At 49.8% G+C, this 23533-nt stretch overlaps 1 protein-coding gene across 1 annotated transcript in view; it reads left to right on the top strand.

Annotated features, from left to right (window-relative positions):
* The window catches only part of prkcsh (PRKCSH beta subunit of glucosidase II), a 91884-nt gene that overhangs the window by 16640 nt on the left and 51711 nt on the right, over positions 1-23533 (top strand). Inside the window, exons 4-10 of the mRNA XM_072491055.1 lie at positions 1144-1201; positions 2654-2771; positions 4586-4715; positions 16896-16980; positions 18867-18945; positions 20508-20594; positions 21559-21750. Of these exons, the coding sequence (XP_072347156.1) occupies positions 1144-1201; positions 2654-2771; positions 4586-4715; positions 16896-16980; positions 18867-18945; positions 20508-20594; positions 21559-21750 (749 nt within the window). The remainder of the gene's footprint in view (positions 1-1143; positions 1202-2653; positions 2772-4585; positions 4716-16895; positions 16981-18866; positions 18946-20507; positions 20595-21558; positions 21751-23533) is intronic.

Below are 23533 nucleotides of genomic sequence, written 5' to 3'. Positions count from 1 at the left end.
TGCGCCCACTGGTGTGGAGCTGGGCTGAGCAACATAGAGGGGTAGATTTGGGGTTTTGCTTTCCTGGATGGAGCAGAGTTAGCTTATCTCTGCCAAGCCAGCAGTCGTGGGCACTGCAATTGGAATCTGGGTCCCTGAGTGGAATGCAGACCCTTTCCTGATCGCTGGCCAGCGCTGGTGCCTGGGCAATCTTCCACCAGTCTGAACTAACATTTTCGAGGAGGAGGACACTGATATAAAAAAATAAAAAATTCGGCATCCAGAAAGGGCGGTGCTTGCGATATTAACCACACGTACAATATGTACAGCGGAAAGTATCCCGAAAGCTTAAATGAATAGGCTACATAAAAAGAGGGGGGCATTTCAGACCGGTGATTTGTACTAATGAAGTGCACAGTTACTGGAGTGCCAAGCTGAGCTCTCAGCTGCAGAAACCCCTGCGCGCACCCTCCATTCAGCCTGTCAGTGGGACTGAGTGATAGCAGGACGTCGGCTGCCGCAACATTGGAAGAGCTGAATACTCCGGCAGCTCAGCTATGCTGTGACAAATTACCCTTTTAATATTGAGAAAACTAATTTATTAATGTTGTTTTGGCTTCTCATTATTCAGACCCAACTTATTTGATTAAATGACCAGCTGTTCGTGCGCCTCGTGCCAAGTGAGGTTGTCACCACTTGTGCAAATTGATTTATTTTCCCATTACAGCGATCGTTGCTTGCCCCCTGTCCCGTTTGTTTGAGTTCCCTGGCGATGATGATCACTGTGCCAGCTGCTGAGCAGTACTTCCTGCTTCCACCTCCCCACAAATGGGATCTGTCCCTGCTTTGGGGGGGGGGAAGAGACCGGACGGACGGGCTACCAATAGGGTACAGTTAACTTTTCCCACATTTGTGGTTTAGTCTGAAGCTGGCCTGTGTGGCTTGGTTTACCCATGTGGGGGCTAAGCCATTAGCGGGAAGGTGCATTTGAATCACACCTCCTATTGCTTGAACAGCCCTTTTCATGACTGGGGAGCTTCAGTCAATTTGATGCATCTTCGTTAGTAAATTGCTTAAATCCTCAGAGCCACCCGATCATTGTCTAGCTTGGGACATTATTCCCGTTGCCTAAGTACAGTGTTCCTTTCTTGTCGCCTTTTGTAGATTGCTGCGATACTACAGATGAGTACAACAGTGGTGCTTCGTGTGAAAATACCTGCAAGTGAGTACAGCCTTGTTGATCCGTCATCGTCACTGACCATGTTAACAGACCTGTTTCCCCCCCGGGCTACCCGAATGCTGTATCTGACAAAAGACATTGCTCCCACCCTTTTTGTTTTCTGCCTTTTGCCTTTCTTTCCTTTTCAGTTAGTTAATTTTCCATGGCCCCTGCCATTTCTATAATGTCTGATGCTGCTTAATTCGCACAGTTAACTCAATAATACGCCTTCTAAAGAGGGTCAAAACCTTGAATGGGAAGCCCTTATCCATTCATCTCTTGTGCTTTATGCTCCCTCCTTTCCTTCTTTGGAGCACTATATCCTTGTGGCTAATGCTTTCCGAGTCTTGATGTATCTTGGTCCACTTGTCAACTGTGATGAGCATCATGGCTGTCCCTAGTTCTGTCCCGTGTGCGCTAGCGCACTGATGTGACAGTCAGTTATAACGTGACGACTGTTGAGATGAATAAACTCAGTGTAGACTGCGTGGATTGAAATCCCTTGTCTGAATAGCTCAGTTAATCAGTAAACTTGTGTAACTATCAGGAGCATTTGTAGAAACTCAATTGACTACATATAATCCCCACAGTGCAGAAGGAGGCCATTCGGCCCATCAACCCTCCGAAAGAGCACTCTAGCCAGATACACTGCCCCACCCCATCCTGCCACCCTATCCCCATAACCTAACATGCACATCCCTAGACACTAAGGGGCAATTAAGCATGGTGTATCCACCTAGCCTGCGCACCTTTGGAGCATGGGAGGAAACCAGATCACCCGGTGGAAATCCACGCAGACACGGGGAGAATGTGCAAACTCCACACAGAGGTCGGAATTGAACCCGGGTCCCTTGTGCAGTGAGGCAGCAGTGCTAACCACCGTGCTGCTGGGCTACACCGTAGTATTGTGGTTGCGTTACTGTACTAGTAATCCAGAGGCCTAATTAATAATTGGAGAGGCAAATGGAAATCAGTCCATTAAATAAATCTGCGAGGGAAAGCTAGCGTCAGTAATGGTGGCTATGAAATCTCTGGATTGTTGGAAACTTCAGCTGATGTACAAATGACCCTTGGGGAACCAAAACCTGTCTTCCTTGCCTGTTCTGGCCTATATATGACTCCAGGGTCACAACAATATGGTTTACTATTAACTACCCTCTGGAAATGGCCTAGCAAGCAGCTCGCCACCACCATCACAAGAGAAAGTAAGGATGGAATAAGAAATGTCGGCCTTTCCAGGAAGGCCCATGTCCTGTTAATGAATGCACAGATAAAGCGAAACCTGATAGAAGCAGCTCTCGGGTATCGGAGACGTTGGTAACTGCGGCCCTTTGGGGACCTTAACTCTTCTGTGGTGCATGTCTGCCTCTAAATTGTAATCAATGCAGTTGAACGATTGGCCTCTTGTGTCCCAAGAGCTGAACAAATCTTTCCCCGCTCTTTGCAACCAAACAGGGAGCAAGGGCGCAAAGAGAAGGAGACTTTGCAGAAGATGGCGGAAATTGCCAAAGAAGGACTCCTATTCAAACAGCAGCTCATCGAAGAAGCAAAGAGAAGCCGGCAAGATAAACAGGTTTGCTCCTTCACTCTACACTGGAGTTCTTTTTAAGTCACCAGCGAGATCGCTGCCCCATTGAACGTTGAGATGTGGAGTTCCAGAGTAAACAGCCAGCTCGTGAGCATGATTTTCAATTGTGCAATTTTTCTTAATTTGTTTTAAAAAACATAGCACGCGTGCGTACCCACATTCGAACTAACGTTAATCATGAGCACTTCTCTTTGGATTCACTGGAGGTGAATCTCGAGGCACGTGTGGCTGGAAATCTGTCATAAATATTTTCTGATGGGCAGCACGGCAGCGCAGTGGTTAGCACTGCTGCCTCACGGCACCGAGGTCCCAGGTTCGACCCCGGCCCGAGGTCACTGTCCGTGTGGAGTTTGCACATTCTCCATTCGACTCAAAACGTTTTACTCTGTTTCTATCTCGGGTAGCTCGGCGGCGCAGTGGTTAGCACAGCTGCCTCACAGCGCTGAGGACCTGGGTTCGATCCCAGCGATGGGATGTGGAGTTTGCACATTCTCCCCGTGTCTGCCTGGGCTTCACCCCCACAACCCAAAATGTGCAGGTTAGGTGGATTGGCCATGCTAAATTGCCCCTTAATTGGGGAAAAAAAATTATTGGGTACTCTAAATTTATTTTTAAAAAGTTACATTTTTTTTTTTTGAATTCTTATTCCATCTAAATTCTCTTCAATCTTGCCCACTTCTTCCCCGGGATGGGAACTCACTATAACATGGAGTTTCGCAGTCGTCGCCAACAGCCCATAATAACTGCGCCAAAACCATAAGACATAGGAGCAGAATTAGGCCATTCGGCCCATCGAGCCTGCTCCGCCATTCAATCATGACTGATATTTTTCTCACCCCCATTCTCCTGCCTTCTCCCCATAACATCTGATCCCTTTATTAATCAAGAACCTATCTATCTCTGTCTTAAAGGCACTCTGTTATTTGCCCTCCACAGCCAAGATGCTGCAGCAGAAAGAATACTCGCTAGGCTTCTATTTTCCGTAAGGGTTGAACTTTGCTGGGACATTGATGGCATTTTCTCACCCACGACTTCACTCAGACCGTCCTATTGAAGTCTGAATGGTGAACCTCAGCAGGCTTGTGTGGTGGAGGTGGCGAGTGTTGGGGGCTGAGTGGAAATGGGAGGGGGGGGGGGGGGGGCAGCAGGGAACCATGATCCTGGTTTGAGATGGCACTTGAAAATTTACTTCCTGCATTTGGCACCTTTCGGATATCCTGAATTACCCCCGTTTTCCTTAAAAATGTACTTTTTTGAAGTGCTGTCACTGTTATTTGGGACAAATTCAACAACCAGCCTTCCCCAGCGAGACTTCAAAAGCGGCAATGAGGGGCAGCACGCGGCACAGTGGTTAGCACTGCTGCCTAACGGCGCTGAGGACCCGGATTCGAATCCCAGCCCTGGGTCACTGTCCGTGTGGAGTTTGCACATTCTCCCCGTGTCTGCGGGGGTTTCACCCCCACAACCCAAAGTTGTGCAGGGTAGGTGGATTGGCCACGCTAAATTGCCCCTTTATTGGAAAAAAATAATTGGGTACTCTAAATTTCCAGGGGGGAAAACGGCAATGATACTGACAAGTCAGTCTACTTGGGCGGTGCTTTTTTAAGGAAAACGGGTGTAATTTTAAATGCACCCTGGAAGATGTAGGGGACATGAGGAAAACTTTAAGGCGAAGCAGCAGTCTAGATGGCAAAAGTCCGTATCCGTTCCATTGCTGAACAGCAGCATCATTCCACTTTGGTGAAAGAAAAGTTGCCAAATAAAAATTGACGTGCGTTTTGTCTGTTGTGTGTCGACAGCAAGCACTCACAGACTTGCAGAAGAAGAAGGAGACCTGGGAAGCAAATGTGGAATCGCTGAAAGCAGTGAAGGAAGCGGTAGAGAAGCCTGAACTAGAGGCAAAAGAAATTCATAAGAAAGCATGGGATGGTAAGTAGCCCATTTCTGTTTCGTTTGTTTTTTGATGAGTTTCTCAAATGAATTGGATCAAGAAAGCTCCCTTGGCAATTAACTGTTCCCTGGTGTATTTTCCTCTACCAATTAGAGTCGATTTGCCAACTAGTCAACGTTCCCTCTCTCTCTCCTCTCATGCAGTATAAATTATTGATCCCTTTGCAATTGGTATTCTTGCGGATCTAATCTGACGAGTGCAGGACGATAAGCTTCGACGCCATGGGCTATAACCTCTGGTGACGGGGCTGTCAAGTCTGATTGTAGTCCGGAGTCCTGTGGTCGGAGGGGGGGAGAGGAGGTGCAGGAAAGGGGAAGGAATCCTGTTATTTGGGAGGTGGGGGCAATCTGAGGCGGTCAGTGCTACAGTTACCCAGTCACTCTATTAACTTTTCCTGGATAATTATTGATGGAAAACAATTGGGAACCATCTGAAGTTTGCAATTTAAATTGCATTTTTGGATGGTTCCCATTACGGAGTAATTGCCCATCGGAAGTTTGAATTTCCTGGGCAAATGCTGCGCAATCCGTGCCTGGGAACCTCCGGAGGGCGAGGAGTACCACTCCGACCCACTGCCTTGGAACTCTGAAGTTACGGGCCCACGTGTCTTTTCTTTCAACAATACTTGCGTTCTGTCCTACCAAGCAGCTAGAATATTCTTAATTAATCCACAACTCATTAGCGACCATTAGGTAATGGGGCGTATGTGGGTGGACTGCCATATAACCCACAACAAATTGTGATTGATCAAAGTTTGCATTCCATCTCTTTTGCTGTGCCAGGTTTTTCCTCCTCTTCCATGAAGTATTCGACCCTGGAGTTTTTTCAAAGGATCTGATAACATTGGGTGAATTGATTTTTATTTTCAGGAAGTTGTGGGTTGTTTGCTTTAGGATGGCGTGTGTTTTTGAATGCGATCGGCTGCCTCACTGTTAAAATGCGAGCAGAGTTTTCAGAGCAGGTTACTGGACGTGGATTGGCTTGGCAGCTCTGGAGGCTCTTAGTGCAAAGATTTATTTTCAGCTTTGTAGTTACAGAGCATCAACTAGACAGGAAACGTCCTCGAGGAAGGGACGCGTAATCATAATGTTGCGTTAACGATGCGTGCGCCGGAGGTATGCGCTCTGCTGAGAACCCGGTTCACTTTGTGTTATGTAGTTATCCTTTGTTCATTGCGTTCTGCTGGAGGAATAAGCTTGGGAGGTGTGGCTGTTGCATTGTGTATAGTCTGCACTTTCTAAAATGCTTCTTCCCGTAACAGACTGGCCTTATTAATGTTGTGGGCCCTCCATCATTTCCTCAGAATTGCCAACTCTTCAGTCTCTGTGTAACGCACTCGTGATATGAGCTATTTGTCCTTGAGATGCACCTTCCGGCTCCCAACGCCACGGCAACTCTTGTATGGATTTTCCCCATGAGCGACACTTCCGGATAACACACTACTGTATTATGGGCGGCACGGTAGCACAGTGGTTAGCACTGTGGCTTCACAGTGCCAGGGACCCGGGTTCGATTCCCGGCTTGAGTCACTGTCTATGCAGAGTCTGCACGTTCTCCCCGTGTCTGCGTGGGTTTCCTCCGGGAGCTCCGGTTTCCTCCCACAAGTCCCGAAAGACGCGCTATTAGGTGAATTGGACATTCAGAATTCTCCCTCAGTGTACCCGAACCGGCGCCGGAGTGCGGCAACTAGGGGATTTTCACAGTGACTTCCCTGCAGTGTTAATGTAAACCTACTTGTGACACTAATAAAGATTATTATTATTAATTTAGGCAGGCTGGCCTGGATTTTGCAGGAAAATGAATACTAAGGCTAACTAAGGTGATCCACGAGGCAGCAGATCGGACAGCAACCTCTTGCAACTGCACATGTACATTTAAGCACCAAGTTGCCGTGCTTTTCTGGAGGTTTTCGTTACCTCCTCAACGACTAAATGCCTGGAATAGGAATATGTTGGTGTATCTGCATGATCGATACCCACTAAACACATCAGAAAAAGGTTGGGCTTGTCCATTCAAGTGTAGATGAATCTTGCAGTGCGACAAGTCTCAAACAGTGCCAAACAGCCTATCTGGCCCTGTAATTTATTTTGTCCAGTGTGGGGTCTCATTCCTTCAGATTTTTATCACTGCAGATTTTGTACGAAAAAGAATTAAGACAGTAAGATTGTTTTAACCTATTTGCCTCTTTTATTTCTCTCTTAATCACATCTTTCTCTCACTCTTTAATTCCTGTGCATGGTTCGCCATTAAATGAACTAACCTGACTTGCATTTCCTGCTTTAGACCCTGTGTGTCTCCATTGTGTCTTCAATCTGACTGATTAAGGAGAAACGTTTACCCTGTTCACATTGTTGTTTTGGATTTCTAGTCACTGCACTGCATTGTAAAATTCTGTAGCAAGTCTGTGGGCAAGTCGGTGTAATGAATGGCTGGAGCTGCTAGCTCACTGCAGACAGCAATCTTCCTGCTTGTTGCACTGCGTGCAACTTTTTGTTTGTTTAACCAGCTCGGCAGCACTGTGCATGGGAGCTGTTCAGCATTACCGTCTTATGAAGCGCCGTCCTTGCTTTTGACATTAGACCGGCTATGAGATTGAGAACCAGATTTTTTTTTAGCGTTCTCAACTATTTTACAGCCATGTTTTATCATGGTAAAATCCGAACGATTCCGTTCGCAGTGAATAGAAACGGCAGTGGAAAAAAAGTAATGGGGCTATTGTAGTCTCAAAGTAGTCAACCTTCCTCCTTTTCTCTCGCAGGGATGTTCGCTATTACCAAGATTTAGAACCATGGAAGGGTATAGCGCGTAAGGAGGCCAATTGGAGAATCCGGTTTGCACCAGATCTTTCAAAGAGCAATTAACTTCGTCCCACTTCCATTGTCTCTCCAGTATTCCTGGATTTTCTTTCCTCCCAAGTGGTCACCACTGCTGCCTCACCAGGTTCGATTCCGGCCTCGGGTCACTGATTGTGCGGAGTCTGCACGTTCCCCCGTGTCTGCGTGGATTTCCTCCGGGTGCTCCGGTTTCCTCCCACAGTCCAAAGATGTGTGGGTTAGGTGGATTGGCCATGCTAAATTGCCCTTAATGTCCAAAATTGCCCTTAGTGTTGGGTGGGGTTACTGGGTTATGGGGATAGGGTGGAGGTGTGGACCTTGGGTAGGGTGCTCTTTCCAAGAGCCGGTGCAGACTCGATGGGCTGAATGGCCTCCTTCTGCACTGTAGATTCTATGAAATTCTATTAAATTGCCCCTTAAGTGTCCAAAGATGTGCAGGTTAGGTGGGTTATGGGGATAGGGCGCGGTAGGTTGGTCTTATGGTCGGTGCAGGCTCGATGGACCGAATGGCCTCCATCTGTGGATTTATCCAAATTGCTTTTTGAGACTGCTATTGGATCCATTTCCCCAACCTATTAGGCAGTGCTTGCCACTTTTTTTGTTTTCAAAGAAAAATGTAAAGAATTCCTCGTTTCACTCCTGGATTCATTTGCTAGTCGCCTTTTAAATATGTGCCCCCTGGTTATTGACCCTTCAGCCATTGGAAACCATTTTACTTCACATACTCGATCCAAACGCTTAATAGCTCCTTGGAAAATGCTGGAGGGCTACTGTCCACTGACAGAATGATACTGAAACCAGCCCGGTTTCTCCTGTAGAATTCTGCCGTGGCCAATAGCCCCCCCAGCACTTTCCAAGGAGCCCATTCCTTCCGTAATTCCAGGTAGAATATGGGGCAGCGGGAGTGCACTGCGCCACAGTCTGAAACTTTGGCTCAGCTTTCATACATGTAGCGGGGTTAGGGCAGCAGGGTGGCGCAGTGGTTAGCACTGCAGCCTCACGGCGCCGAGGTCCCAGGTTCGATCCCGGCTCTGGGTCACTGTCCGTGTGGCGTTTGCACATTCTCCCCGTGTTTGCGTGGGTTTTGCCCCCACAACCCAAAAGATGTGCAGGGTAGGTGGATTGGCCGAGCTAAATTGCCCCTTAATTGGAAAAAATGAATTGGGTACTCTAAATTTATTATTTTAAAAATATATACATGTAACGGGGTCACTGGGTAGCAATCTGATGTCGACCATGGGCCGTCACTTCCAGGCTCCCCAATGTCGGATTTGCGGTTGTACCCCAAAGATGCGCAGGAGAATCCCTCTAGGAGGCTCTCGGTGAAGCATTTGCACGGCAATCATCCAGAAGCGTCAACTCCCTCTGGGCAGTTGCGTTGTGCTGTGAGCCATGTAAAAAAAACAATTTCAATCGCCACCGATACACTAATAGTTACTTTGGAAAAGTTAGGTAGGATTAAACCCTCAACTTCTACATAACTATTTAAAATACCCTGACCGATCCCCACATGGGGATCCCGCGTACTACTGATGGCCCAGAGGCTGCCTCGCCCTCACTCACCACTGCCCACCTGCTTGGTAGTTACCCTCTGATTTCACCCCCCCTCCTCCCAGGACTATCCCCACCCGCTCCCCCGACCTGAGGTGCCACCCACTTCCCTGAAATCCTATACACTTAACTTCCCTATTGGACCGTTACCTGCTTTACCATACGATAGCTAGCGCAGTGTCCTCCTCCTCTCCGACCCTCTCAGACTTTGGCGCTGGGCACGGTGACGCACAGCCTGGACCCTGCTTGGCCTGAGTCGGAAGGTGGGGCCGAAACAGGCGCGGAAGAAATTTGGTGCAGCGTAAGCAGTCACACGGTGGCCCATTCTGAGGAAATTATGGTCCAAATTCTCACCTCGTTGGGCATGCACGGTAGCACAGTGTTAGCACTGTAGCTTCACAGCGCCAGGGTCCCAGGTTCGAATCCATGCTGGGTCACTGGCTGTGCGGAGTCTGCACATTCTCCCCGTGCCTGCGTGGGTTTCCTCCCACAGTCCAAAGACGTGCAGGTTAGGTGGATTGGCCATGCTAAATTGCCCTTAGTGTCCAAAACAAAAGGTTAGGTGGGGTTATTGGGTTATGGGGATAGGGTGGAAGTGAGGGCTGAAGTGGGTCAGTGCAGACTCGATGGGCCGAATGGCCTCCTCCTGCACTGTATGTTCACCTTCTCGCCCAGCTCACCATCGGTTGTCGCTCCTCCACTATTGTTCCAGTTGAGGTGAACTAACTCGATGTCACTGTTGAGCTTTGTGCGCAGGCGGCTGTGCAGCATCCTGGGCTAGGTGCCCCGTAGGCCTTGCTCTCGTTAAATGTAAAGGCTCATTTTAAAAAAAAAAAAGGCCTCAAATGTTGAAAAAGCCGGCTGCGCTCAAGCGCACAATCCTTGGGCAGCATTGCCCACCACTGACCCAGGAATTGAATTGTGGGGATCTTCTGGTTAATCTGATGTAGTACATTAGGGTGTCACCTTCATCCACGAGGGCACTGAGGGCGCAAGAGTATTTTCACAGTCTGACCTGAAGGTAGGCAAATAGAGAATGCAGCCGGCAGCTTTTTTAATAGGCAAAATGTAAATGTTCACTACAGTTTCTCGGTTGCGCCCTGTCCCTGCTCTCCTCGATGGGGGAATCTTGCGCACAAATTCTGACCGCCGTCTTCCTTTACAGGAAAGCCTCTCTGGAACACCATGCAGCACTAGATCTGTGGGGGAAAAGATATCTGCTGTTGCTCCAAAATAGTCGCTGCCTTGAGCGCCTGGTCCATCGTTGACTGTCGTCAAGCCCCCTTCTTTCCCGAATATAAAAGCGAAATACTGCGTTCCTGAATTAAAAACAATATGTGCTGTGCAAGCTCAGCAGGCTGGGCAGCATGTGTGGAGATAGAAACAGTTCTTTTTTTTCTTTTTTCCCCCTTAAATTTAGCGTACCCAATTCATTTTTTCCAAATAAGGGGCAATTTAGCGTGGCCAATTCACCTAAGCTGCACATCTTTGGGTTGTGGGGGCGAAACCCACGCAAACCCGGGGAGAATGTGCAAACTCCACACGGACAGTGACCCAGAGCCGGGATCGAACCTGGGACCTCGACGCCGTGAGGCAGCAGGGCGAACCCACTGCGCCACTGCGCTGCCCGAGACAGAAACAGAGTAAACGTTTTGAGTCGAATGGATAACTCTACTTAAACTCTCTCCTTCTGCGGTTCACCATAACAAGCGTTGAGTGAGCGTGGGACGCTTGTTGTCGAGATGCACACAGCCGTCCTTAGTAATAGCTGGTTTTGCGGGTTCTGTTTCGCGCCCCCCAACGTTCCTTTTCACACCTATGTTTGGCATGCATCAAAGGTGCAAGTCACAGATACGACCCCATGATGTAGCTGTTCCTGAATCCTTTGAAAACAAACCATTTTGGGCAGACCGGTAGCATTGTGGTCAGCACAATTGCTTCACAGCTCCAGGGTCCCAGGTTCGATTCCCGGCTTGGGTCACTGTCTGTGCGGAGTCTGCACGTTCTCCCCGTGTGTGCGCGGGTTCCCTCCGGGTGCTCCGGTTTCCTCCCACAGTCCAAAGATGTGCAGGTTAGGTGGATTGGCCATGCTATACCGCCCTCAGTGTCCAAAATTGCACTTAGTGTTGGGTGGGGTTACTGGGTAATGGGGAGAGGGTGGAGGTGTGAGTTTGGGTAGGGTGCTCTTTCCAAGAGCTGGTGCAGACTCGATGGGCCGAATGGCCTCCTTCTGCACTGTAAATTCTATGTATTTGCCCAAATGGTTATAGGTGTTTACTTCAAAGAGAGATTTCTCTAATCTTCCTGATTACTGCTCTCATCCTTCAAAGCGTTCTGTTTGTTAACCGCAACTGTTCCCCACACTGTTGTCGATAAATCTCCTTGCCTTAAGTTTATTGCTGGTCAGGGAAGTTATGCTTTAGCCACGCATGGTCGGCTGTCCTACTCGTCACCTTTGCGCAAGGATTTACAAAGTGCTGCAAAGCATTTACAGAGCAGAAAAGAGGCAATTCAACCAACAGGTCCACAGGCCTCCCCTTGCCCTTCGCCTCGCCCCCATCAAGTAAGCCTTCTCTTCATTTCCCCCTCAGCTGCTCATCGATAAGACGGGAGACATCGGAAGCAAGACACCGCGGACCATTCGACCCCTCGAGCCTGCTCCCATCCGTTTGTGTTTAGACTTCCACATTCCCATCTAACGCCCCCTTCCCCCACCTCCCGATAACCTTTGGTTCCCTTGCCTGACAAGAATCCGTGTGCCTCCACCGATTTTAAAACATTCAACGGTCCCGCCGAGCTGTACTCTCTCCTCTGGCATCCCAAAGCGTTCTGGTTCAAATTGGAGAACCTTCTGTTCCAAGGTGCAAGGAATTATTAACCCTTGGGCGGAATTTTGCCATTTTTGTGACTCGGGTGGGAAAGGCGGGGCGGAGCCTGCCGGCTGCACTTCCGGCTTTTACCGCCGTGTTATTTGACACTTGGTGAAAAGAAAATCAAGGCGGCGGGTCCCACGATGTCACCAGCGACCTCCGCTCCTGAAAGGTCTGAGCGCTGTTGTAAAAATAAAGATACAAGTGGAATAAGAGTACCCTCATGACACTGCCCAGGCACGACCCTCTTTCCCCCTGGCGGGCTGTACTAATCTGTGCGTCCCCGGTGGGTTCTGGTCACCAGCTGCAAGTTGCGGAGGATCTGTCATAATTCGGCACGCTTGTGTGAATGGACCGTCCACCGTTGGGGATGGGGGGGACTGTCATTGATCTGAATATTCAAACAGATGTAAATCGGGATCCTGACTTCTAAAGTCATCAGCGATGGGTGGGGACAGTCGAGTGGGGGAAAAGCCTGCCAGCGTAGAAGACGTTCTGTGATCCCCGCTCTATTCTCTGTCCTCTCTGCCATTCAGGCCCACCGAAAATGGTGGGATTAGAATCCCAGGGTGTCCAATGTTAACAAATTTGTGGGACCGTCCCCCCCTTTCTGCTAGAGACCCGAGTGCTCTCTGGGGTAGGGTACCTCAGATGGGGATGACCCTGTAGGACTTCACCCAAGTTATTGACTTGTGAATCTCAACGGTGAGTCTTGGCAACCTGTTCAACCAAGAAGGGGGCACCATGGCTGATCCCAGTTCTGTCCCGAGTACTGTCCCAGTCGCTGTCACTGAACAGCAATCAGGAATGCACCACCACCACCACCCCACCGCCCGAGAACTACTGTTGCCATGAGTGCCTAAAGGCAACACTGCCTCGTCTTGGGGGGATTGAATCTGGGAGTTTCCAGGGGTAGCACAGTGGTCGGCACTGCTGCCTGGCAGCGCCAGGGACCGGGGTTCAATTCTGATCTCGTGTGACTGTCTGCACGGAGTTTGTACATTCTCTCCGTGTCTGCGTGGGTTTCCTCCGGGTGCTCCGGTTTCCTCCCACAGCCCCAAAGATGTGCCGGTTAGGTGGATTGGCCGTGCTAAATTGCCCCGTAAAGTCCAAGGAGGTGCAGATTAGTTGGGGTTATGAGGATGGTGTGGGGGTGGGGGCCTAGGTAGGGTGCTCTTTCAGAGGGTCGGTGCGTTGTAGGAATTCTGTCGTTCTATGGTTTGTATGCTGATGTTGCTCCTTACTGAGCCACGTGCGGTGGCCATCAGCTGCATTTACCTATCTGACATTTCATATCTCGCCACATGATGGTGCTAAATCCTACTGTTTGCACATCTGATTAAAAATTACCGTTCAAAATATTATCTTCCCTTTTTTTTGTAACTGTGATAAAAGAAGTCAGTGCATTTGTGTACTTGGCCAACAGATGATGTTGCCTCTATCTTCACAGGATGTATAGCAAATGAGTTTGTTTCAGTGACATAATCTTGTGGTTTACTTTACTCTTATCTTTCGAGCTGGCTTTCAGCTCTGTCCCATTATCTGTGTAAGTTCGACACAAACACCTTCTGCAGCCTTGTAGATAAAACCTGCCTGGGTGTACTTTTTCAAAGTACCTCGACACCTAACAACACAATATTCCCCCACCCCCCACTTCCAATTTGATTTTTGAAAAAACGTAGACCCATTGGGTGGCACCGTGGTTAGCACTGCTGCTTCACGGCTCCAGGGACCTAGGCTCAATTCTGGCCTCCGTGCGGAGTCTGCACGCTCTCCCCATGTCTGCGTGGGTTTCCTCCAGAAGCTCCGGTTTCCTCCCACAGTCCAAAGATGTGCAGATTAGGTGGATGGGCCATGCTAAATTGCCCGTTGGTGTCCAAAATGTTACGTAGGATTACTGGGGATAGGGTGGAGATGTGGGCTTTAGTAGGGTGCTCTTTCCAAAGGCCGGTGCAGACTTGACAGGCCGAATGGCCTCCTACACTGGAGAGATTCTATGATCAGCAAAACGTCTTAGTCTACCAGCAAGTAGGCTACTGCATAGATTGATAGGAGAAAAAACTCTGCAGGTTTGCGATCTTGAGGAAGTTGATTGAGGGGGGATGGGTGGGAGATGGAAAGTGTTTGGATGAAGAAATAAGGGTGTCCGCTGCAACCCTTGATGCAAGGGCAGCACGGTAGCACAGTGGTCAGCACTGTTGCTTCACAGCGCCAGGGCCCCAGGTTCGATTCCCTGCTGGGTCACTGTCTGTGCGGAGTCTGCACGTTCTCCCCGTGTCTGCGTGGGTTTCCTCCGGGTGCTCCGGTTTCCTCCTACAAGTCCCGAAAGACGTGCTTGTTAGGTGATTTGGTTGTTCTGAATTCTCCCTCCGTGTACCCGAACAGGCGCCGGAATGTGGCGACTGGGGGATGTTCACAGTAACTTCATTGCAGTGTTAATGTAGGCCTACTTGTGACACTGATAAAGATTATTATTATAAGAGGCTGCTGGCAAAATCCTGGTAACTCCATCTGTGCCGGCTTCGCTGGATAATGGTTGAAGACAAATGGTGGGGGGCGGGGGCTGAGACGAAATTGCTATTCAGAGGGCCGGCATAGACTTGATGGACCGAGCGGACTCCTTCCGTGCTGTGGTGGCTCTTAACTTGATTTGCAGAGAGGAAAGAAAGTGAAAAATGTTGAGTGCTACCAATCACTTTTATATATTAAAAAAAAAATTCTATCTCATGTTGGGGCAAACTATGGTAATGTGGGCATTCATATCAGGCAACATTGCTGTTTATTATAATAATAATAATCGCTTATTGTCACAAGTAGGCTTCAATGAAGTTACTGTGAAAAGCCCCTAGTCGCCACATTCCGGCACCTGTTCAGGGAGGCCAGTACGGGAATTCATAGAATTTACAGCGCAGAAGGAGGTCATTCGGCCCATCGAGTCTGCACCGGCTCTTGGAATGAGCACCCTACCCAAGCCCACACCTTCACCCTACCCCCATAACCCAGTAACCCCACCCAACACTCAGGGCAGTTTTGGACACTAAGGGCAATTTAGCATGGCCAATCCACCTAACCTGCACATCTTTGGACTGTGGGAGGAAACCGGAGCATTCGGAGGAAACTCACGCAGACACGGGGAGAACGTGTAGACTCCACACAGACAGTGACCCTTGGCCGGGGATCGCACCTGGGACCCTGGAGCTGTGAAGCAATTGTGCTATCCACAATGCTACCGTGCTGCCACGCTGAACCCACGCTGCTGGCCTTGTTCTGCATGGCAAGCCAGCTATTTAGCCCACTGTGCTAAACCAGACCCCTCACCGTCACAAGCCTTTTGATGCTGTGTAGTACAGAAAATGATTGAAAATGCCTTGAGAGGACCTCCCCGAACAGGCTCCGGAATGTGGCGACTAGGGGCTTTTCACAGTAACTTCATTTGAAGCCGACTTGTGACAATAAGTGATTTTCATTTCATCTCATTTCAAAGGCGTTGAGGTCTAAACCTAAACAGGGTCCCCCACACACACACACACACACACACACCCCCCCCCCCCCCACACACACACACACACACACACACACACACACACACACACATACCCACACACACACACGAGTCAGCTTTTCTCATGCTGCCTCTCACTTGCTCCCTGTGAAGACTCTATTCAGTTTTATTTCTCCCTTTCTCTCTTCACGGAGTTCTCTTCCCCTCTTTTATTCACCTTGCCTCTACGACACTTTACTTGGCGGTTTCTCTGTTGAACCCGCCTGGGCTGGGTCGCGAGCTTGCAAACAGCCAGCCGCCTCTCCCCGAATGGGCAGCTTCGGCGCTCCCGCCAGCCATGGCTTGGGAGGGGATACCTTTTGGTTGGGTAAGGCGGCTCACCTGCAGCTTGGCGGTGACAGGTTACCGCCGTTTTCACCATGTGTCGCGTGAGATCTTTGCAAAGTTGAGCGGCTGATTTTCCGCTCGCATTAGCGAGAAAGTGTCCGGAATTCATGGTCACCGTCTTTTGCTCAGCGAATTTAAAAAAAAATAAAATAAAAAAATAAACCCTCCAATCCTTGCGTGCCAGTAAGGCTCTGGAAAAGGGAGAGCAGCTTGCCAGCTCATGAATAATTCACGCGAGCAAATTATTTTTATACTTGTGTGAACCCATCACTCCACGGTGCAGAAGAGAATGGCATTCCGTACTGCTTCTGCAGTGCGGATAATGAATGCCTGACCAAACACCGTTGATGCAGCGTAGGTGGGGGTGGGGCGTGTTCAGCAGCAACAACAACTTGGATAGCACCTCTAATGTAATAAAACGTCCCAAGGTCGGTGTGTTTGGCAGGATCATTTGCCAAAGAAAATATGACCCCCTTCATGTTTTGGGGGGGGTGTGGGGGGGGGGGGGGGGGGGATCTTAAGCTGCAGGGAGTGGAGGTTGAGTTGGTTTTAAATCCAGCATCTTTCAAAATCGGCATCGAAACCCAGATTGCAAAATGGCCTTGTACTCCCCCCGATCTGTGTGGTTTTCTTTGTCGCGTTTTCCAATTGGAATTTTGTCTTTTTTTTTTCCCCCTGTGCGTTAGCCACAGCTGCTGCTGTGCTGTGTGTCCTTGCTGAGGGAATGTACTATAAAGAGTAATAATGCGTTCTGGTGTTGACAAAAGATTTTTAATTTAGGGTCATTCTTTGACGGCTCACTTGGGTTTATTGTACTCCAGACTGTGACACAATATTTTGACCTCCATCGCAACAAAACGCAAAATAAAACGGGAGCTCGTTCCTTTTGATAGAAAATTCGACCAGGCGGGTAAAAGTGGCCTTGACTTATAATGCGTACGGTAGGCATGTGGGGTGCCGATTTCCAAGTTAATGTGAGCTGGCTCTCAATTAATATCCCTTTTGTTTTCGCAGAGGTCCAAGCTGCACGCAAGCTGGAGAAGGAGAAAGCCAAGGCTGCCGAAACCTTCAAGGAGCTGGATGACGACGAAGATGGCTTGTGAGTTTACCAGCTTGCGCTCTGGCATGGCTTTCTTCGACTTTTTTTTTTTAACAAAGAAGAAAAGAGCCTGCTTTGAATACCTTTGTCGTTCCTGTGTCCCCGTGGAGTCGGCAGCACTGATTTTCTGATCGGCTTCCCTGATTTCCCACGGTCACCACCCTTGACTGGCACCTTGCTCAAAGTGGCCACAGTGTTTTTCCCTGCCCAGCGTTCGCAGATCCCCAGCGTAATCCTTATCGGCGAGCTCACCAGTCAAAAGAGGCCCACGTCTATGCCAGCGGGTGCTTCAATTTGCTGAAGCCCCCCCCCCCGCGCGCACTCCCAACCTTCATTTTTAATGATTTTTAAAAATGTTACCAATTAAGGGGCAAATTTAGCATGACCAATCCATCGACCCTGCGCATCTTTGGGTTGTGGGGTAAGACCCACGCAGACACGGGGAGAATGTGCAAACTCCACACGGACAGTGACCCGGGCCGGGATCGAACTCGGGTCCTCGGCACCCTGAGGCAGCAGTGCTAACCACTGCGCCACCGTGCCGGCCCAGAACCCCTCGGCTTTATGAGCACACTTTTGAAACTGACAGATCTCCTTTTCTCCCTTGTGCTTTTGGATGAATCGGAAGGCGTTGCATAGTGGTGCTGTCACTGAACTAGCAATCCAGAGGACAATGCCCCGGGGACCCGGCTTCGAATCAATTTGAATGCAGTACATATATTAAAAAAAAAAAAGAAATCTGGAATTAAAAGTCTTAGTTACTACGAGACCATTGTCGTAAAAGCCCGCCTGGTTCACTGATGTCCTTTAGGGAATGAAATCTGCCGTCCTTACCCGGTCTGGCCTACACAGGGGCTGTTTAGCACAGGGCTAAATCGCTGGCTTTGAAAGCAGGCCAGCAGCACGGTTCAATTCCCATAACAGCCTCCCCGAACAGGCGCCGGAATGTGGCGACTAGGGGCTTTTCACAGTAACTTCATTTGAAGCCTACTTGTGACAATAAGCGATTTTCATTTTCATTTTCATTTCATGTGACTCCAGACAACAGCAAAGTGGTTGTCTCTTGACTGACCCCTCTGAAATGGCCGAGCGAGGCACTCGGTCGAAGGGCAGTTAGGGATGGGCAATAAATGCTGGGCTCAGACAGCGACGTCCATGAATAGATGACGGAGAAAAAAAAATTGCAAGTGGTTCAGCTCGCTTGCTTGTGGTGCACGACTGTGATGATGAAAGCTTCTTCTTTGTTTCTGGGATGTGGGTCAAGGCCAGCGTTTGCTGCTCGTCTTTAATTGCTCTCAAGGTCGCGGTGCTGCACCCCATTGAGCCCCCATGCTCTGAAGCTGCGTGCGCAGTACTGCTAGGGAGTTCCAGTTTGACCTGGGCATGACAAAGCCAGGATGATGTGGCGGGGGAGCTTTGCAGGTGGTGGTGGCGTTCCCGCGCGCGCCCGCTGCCCTTGACCTCCTGGGTCAAAGAGGTTGCGGGGTTGGGCATGCTCTTGCAAAAAGGCCTTGCCATTTGCGGTTCCACCTACTAAATTGACGACCTTCTGGTTATAAGTTTGGCATCGAAACAAGAGAGAGCGGGATTCGAGAAGCGGCACACAAAACCTATTTGCAGTTCTCCTCCCGATTTAGATGGCGAGGTTAGTATCTGAGGTTAAGGACCACAATCTCATTGGATCAAATTAATTTCAGAGTGCAATTTGGATGACATTTTTTTGCCTCTTTTTTGCAATCCAGCTGGCTTTTGATTCAGGGATGGCGTGCTGGCTGCGATCGTCCAACAGAAGGCACCAGCGGTTTCTTCGAGCATTGATTTTGAGATTAACTTCCCTCCATCAGAAGAATGAATTGTAAATGTTGTTTCTCTCTTTCAATTTCAGCGGTTTCGATAAGTGAAATTCAGACACATCCAGAATTAGACAGCGATGGAGATGGCGTGGTGTCTGAGCAGGAAGCAGAGGTGCGGCTTAAGTTGTGTTTTTGTCTTCACCAAAGCTTAATCCTCGGAGTCTTTCTACGCTGTTGGTCTTGGGTTTAGGTTTAGGGAAGGTTGCGGACCTGGACTGAGAGCGCCCTTCATCACTGTGGTTCATGGTATCTCATCCCTTGCAGTTTTGAATTCATAGAATTATAGAATCCCTGCAATGCAGAAGGAGGCCATTCGGCCCATCGTGTCTGCACCGACCCTCTGAAAGAGCACCCTACCGAGGCCCACTCTCCTACTCTATCCCGGTAATGCCATAAGCTGACCCACTGTGGGAGGGGACCCGGGGAGAACGTGCAAACTCCACATAGTCAGCCGAGGCCGGAATCGAATCCTGGTCCCTGGTGCTGAGGCGGCAGTGCTAACCATGGTGCCACTGTGCTATGCTAATTGGTCTTGTTCTTCAATTGTCTTACTCTCCTTCCTTCTCTGAGCGGTACAGTAGCATAAGTGGTTAGCACTGTTGCTTCACAGCTCCAGGGTCTCGGATTCCATTCCCGGCTTGGGTCACTCTGAGTCTGCACGTTCTCCCCCTGTTTGCGTGGGTTTCCTCCGGGTGCTCCGGTTTCCTCCCACAATCCCGAAAGATGTAAAGGTTAGGTGGGGTTGGCCATGCTAAACTGTCCTTGGTGTCCAAAAATGGTCAGGTGGGGTTACTGGGTTATGGGATAGGTTGGAGGTACAGGCTTAAGTGGGGTGCTCTTTCCAAGGGCTGGTGCTTATGTTGGGCTGAATGGTCTCCTTGTGCACTGTAAATTCTATGATTCTCTCACTGTCGGAAGAATCGTTAACCAGCATTGCAGGATTAACTGAAATGACCTGGAAGTTTAACCAAAAAAAAAAAGAAGCATTAATTTTGTTTGGAATCATGGCCTTCCAAATAGGGCTTGTAGCCTCCTGTCATTAGAATTGCTGAGCTGGTATATGCATCGGCTGGCAATTTTGCCCCCCTCTGCCCCCAAATCCTTCCACGGCTGACCTTTTTTTCTCGCCCTCTTATCATTCCTCTGCATTTTTTACTTTGCATGCACTCTCCTCTCCCAACTCAGCCTGACGTGACAAGGTCTGCAGATGTATGCCCCCCCCCCCCCCCCCCCCCCCCCCCCCGGGCGAACCTGCAGTGAGAACCAAACTTGAGATTTACAGAGGGCATCAGCTGCAGTATCGGTTGGCGGGTGGATTTGCGGGTTGGCAGACTTAGTCGCGCTGAACGGACTTTCCTTCTGCGCCCGCAGCTTTCAAAATGCGCGCGCAAAAGGAAAAGACGTTGTAAATTCCTAATGCCGGGCTCCGAAAGACGGAATTTGGGAAATGGCGGTGAGCTGCAGGGCGCCTGTTGTTTTTGTTGAGCAGGCGGGGTGAGAAGAACAGGCGAGGTGAAAGAATTTTAAATATTTTTTAATACGGCTACACCTGGAACGCTACACCATTAAACCAGCAAAGAGGTTATTGACAGAGGTGAACGATTGATTTTCATGGTTATTACATATCCAACCGTACGTTAACTGAAAATAAAATAGTGATTCCTTTTCCGACAGAGTGTGCTGGGAGGTGTCAGACAGGTTGATGTTACCAGCTTCCGGGACGCTATCTGGGCAGGTATCCAGGACAAGTACAAGTCTGAGGTGGGTGCCTTTCCCTTGATTACAAATCAGATTAAAAAATGCTCCCAGTTCTGTGTATGTTCTGCGCACGTCAAGCTTTCTCGACATTGCCCTCAAATGGCTGTTTTGACAACTCTGAGCCTAGCTGGTTAGGAAGCAGTTTGTACGGGTGCTGTCTCATAACCGGGCGGCACAATAGCACGGTGGTTAGCACTGTTGCTTCACAGCCCCAGGGTCCCACGTTCAATACCTGGCTTGGGCCACTGTCTGTGCGGAGTCTGCACGTTCTCCCCGTGTCTGCGTGGGTTTCTTTCGGGTGCTCCGGTTTCCTCCCACAAAGTCCTAAAAGACGTGCTTGTTAGGTGAATTGGACATTCTGAATTCTCGCTCTGTGTTACCCAGACACGGGAATGTGGCGACAGTAACTTCATTGCAGTTACTGTCTCTACCGAGGTCAGCAAACCCCCAGGAGTCACGCTCTGAATGTCCTGCCTCGTGTGACTTCCCATACCAGCCTCCCCTAACAGGCGCTGGAATGTGGCGACTTGGGGCTTTTCACAGTAACTTCATTTGAAGCCTACTTGTGACAATAAGCGATTTTCACTTAACCCTGCACTGGATGTAGCCGGTGTCCTTGCCATCAGAGGAATTGGTGCTAGATCCATTGGAAATATTGGCTCCGAGGATGACACGGTGGCACAGGGGTTAGCAATACTGTGGCCTGCTGCCCAGGACCCTGGTTCAATTCAGAGTTTGCACACTCTCCCCGTGTCTGCGTGGGTCTCACCCCCCACAACCCAAATATGTGCAGGGCAGGTGGATTGACCACGCTAAACTGGGGAAAAAAAAGAAGGTTTGGGTACTCTGAATTTAAAAAGAAAAAGGAATGATGGCTTTTTAACGTCTGCTTTTTAACCACATTGCTGGTACCTCTTTTGAACCCAAGGCTTGCTTGTTCAGACCACCTCTTTGTTTGATCTGGCAGGCAGCAGTCGAAATCCCAACGCTCCCGGAGATTCCCGCGGAGGAGGTAGAGGACGGCCACTCCACGCCGCACCGTGAAGAGTGGAAGAAGGATGACCGTGACGAGGATGACGATGATGGCGGCGGTGAGGAGCACGATGACGATGGTGACGAGGATGAGGAAGAGGAGGAGGGAGGCGAAGAAGATTACAAGGTATTTGAAGGGGTGGGGGGGGGGGAGAGAAGACGGACAAGGTACTTGCTGGCCTGCACAGCAGGACTTAAATGCAGAAGAATCGGGCACATTGAATCCGCTTGCACAGTGTGTGAGGCCAAAAGCAGCGGAGGATAAGATGTCCTTTGTGTGAGATAATGGTCCAGGTAGAGCAAGGTTACCACATACCACCAGCATTTAGGAGCCGTATACTCTTTTTCAATCAGCGAGCGCTAACTGTAACCATGGCAACTGCCTTGTAATGACTGCCCCGAAGCATTCCCGCTTGTCAACAGCAGAGGAGAGAAACACCTCTTTGGCACTGCGCAGCAGATCCAGAAAAGAAAATTGTACTTTCTCCGTCACGACTGTCAGCTAAATGGCAGCTCATAAAATCAGAAAATGATTCCGCGCAGAGGGAGGTTATTTAGCCCATCGTTCAGTAGCTGCCTGACTTTTCCTGCCTGCTCTCCCGATACAATCCTGACACGTTCTTTTTTTTCCCTCTTCCAGTACTGATCCCTTTTGCGAGGTAAGCGGCCGTGCGATCCAACTTGCTCCTGTAGTCGTCCGCTCATTCCTGGTGGAGATGTAAATGATTCCGCCCCAGCCCCGGAGGCCGCCCCCTCCCCTTTTGAGGAAGAGCTGACTGGCGGTGATTTAGCCTGAGGGCTGCCACCGTCCCTTGGGTGAGGGGCAAGGTTGAGAAGGTGGGGCCTTTTGCGGACAACCCCGGCCGGTGCGGGAATTTGACCCGGGCTGTTGGCGTCGCGACCCAGCCGTCTGGCCAACTGAGCCACTCCCATTCCCCGGTACCATTCGGGTAAGCACCCTCCGAGCTCTCGACATCCTCCCTCAAGGGTGTTGTCGTAACCGGACGTAAAAGCAGCAGCTTGATTTCCGTAATGAAAGCGGGAAAATGCTCCGCAGGTCTGGTAGCGCCCGCGGAGTCGGCGACAAGAGTTAACGTTTCGAGTCCGCCTGCTCTCCTCTTCGGAGCTTTAATTCTGTAACGCCTTTTAACCTAATCAAATGTCCCGAGGTGCCTCACCGAGCCGGAGACGTGAGGGGCAGGTGACCAAAGACCGTTGTCGGAGAAGCAAGTTTTGAGGAGAGGCTTAAAGGAGGCAAATGGCGTAGAGAGGGGAAGAGGGTTTAGGGAGGGAATTTCAGAGCTTGGGTCCCAGGCAGCTGGAGGCACGACCACCACCACTCGTGATGGCGCAATTAAAACTGGCAGCGTGCAAGAGGCCGGCATAGAGGATTGCGGCTGTCGCGCGAGCGCTCCGGGGCCGGAATACAGAGAAACAGAGGGATGAGTCCCCTCTGCGGCCTTACCAGTGTTTTATAAAGATTTAGCAGAACTTTCTGGTGGTGCCTGTGAGGCTGCGTTGCCCTGGCAACATATTGCAGCCACGATGTAGTCTGGGAGCTAGGGATAGTGATGGTTGAGGCTGCAACATTCTTTCCATCCCACGGCTGATCAGTAGTCTGTCCCCACTCTTACCGCCAGCCATTGGCACGTTCGGAAGGATTTTGCAGGTTGGCATACTCAACCTGTTTGGCCGTCAAGTCCTGGGGTGGGACTTGAACCCGGAGCTTCTGGCTCCGAGGCAGGGACGCTAACCCGCTGCCCCACAGGACCTCCATCTTGCTTTTGTCCTCTTTCCCCGATTACTAAAGCCAAGAGCGACCGGCAAAGATTTGAGTGCTTGCGTGAGATCACTCTGTTAGCCGTGGAGATTGTGCCATGTAATATATATCATCGCTTCCCGTCTGTCCT

This window comes from Scyliorhinus torazame, chromosome 27, assembly GCF_047496885.1.
Source record: "Scyliorhinus torazame isolate Kashiwa2021f chromosome 27, sScyTor2.1, whole genome shotgun sequence".
Lineage (NCBI taxonomy): Eukaryota > Metazoa > Chordata > Chondrichthyes > Carcharhiniformes > Scyliorhinidae > Scyliorhinus > Scyliorhinus torazame.
Note: the sequence above shows the minus strand (reverse complement) of the source record. Positions and strands in the feature narration are given on the sequence as shown.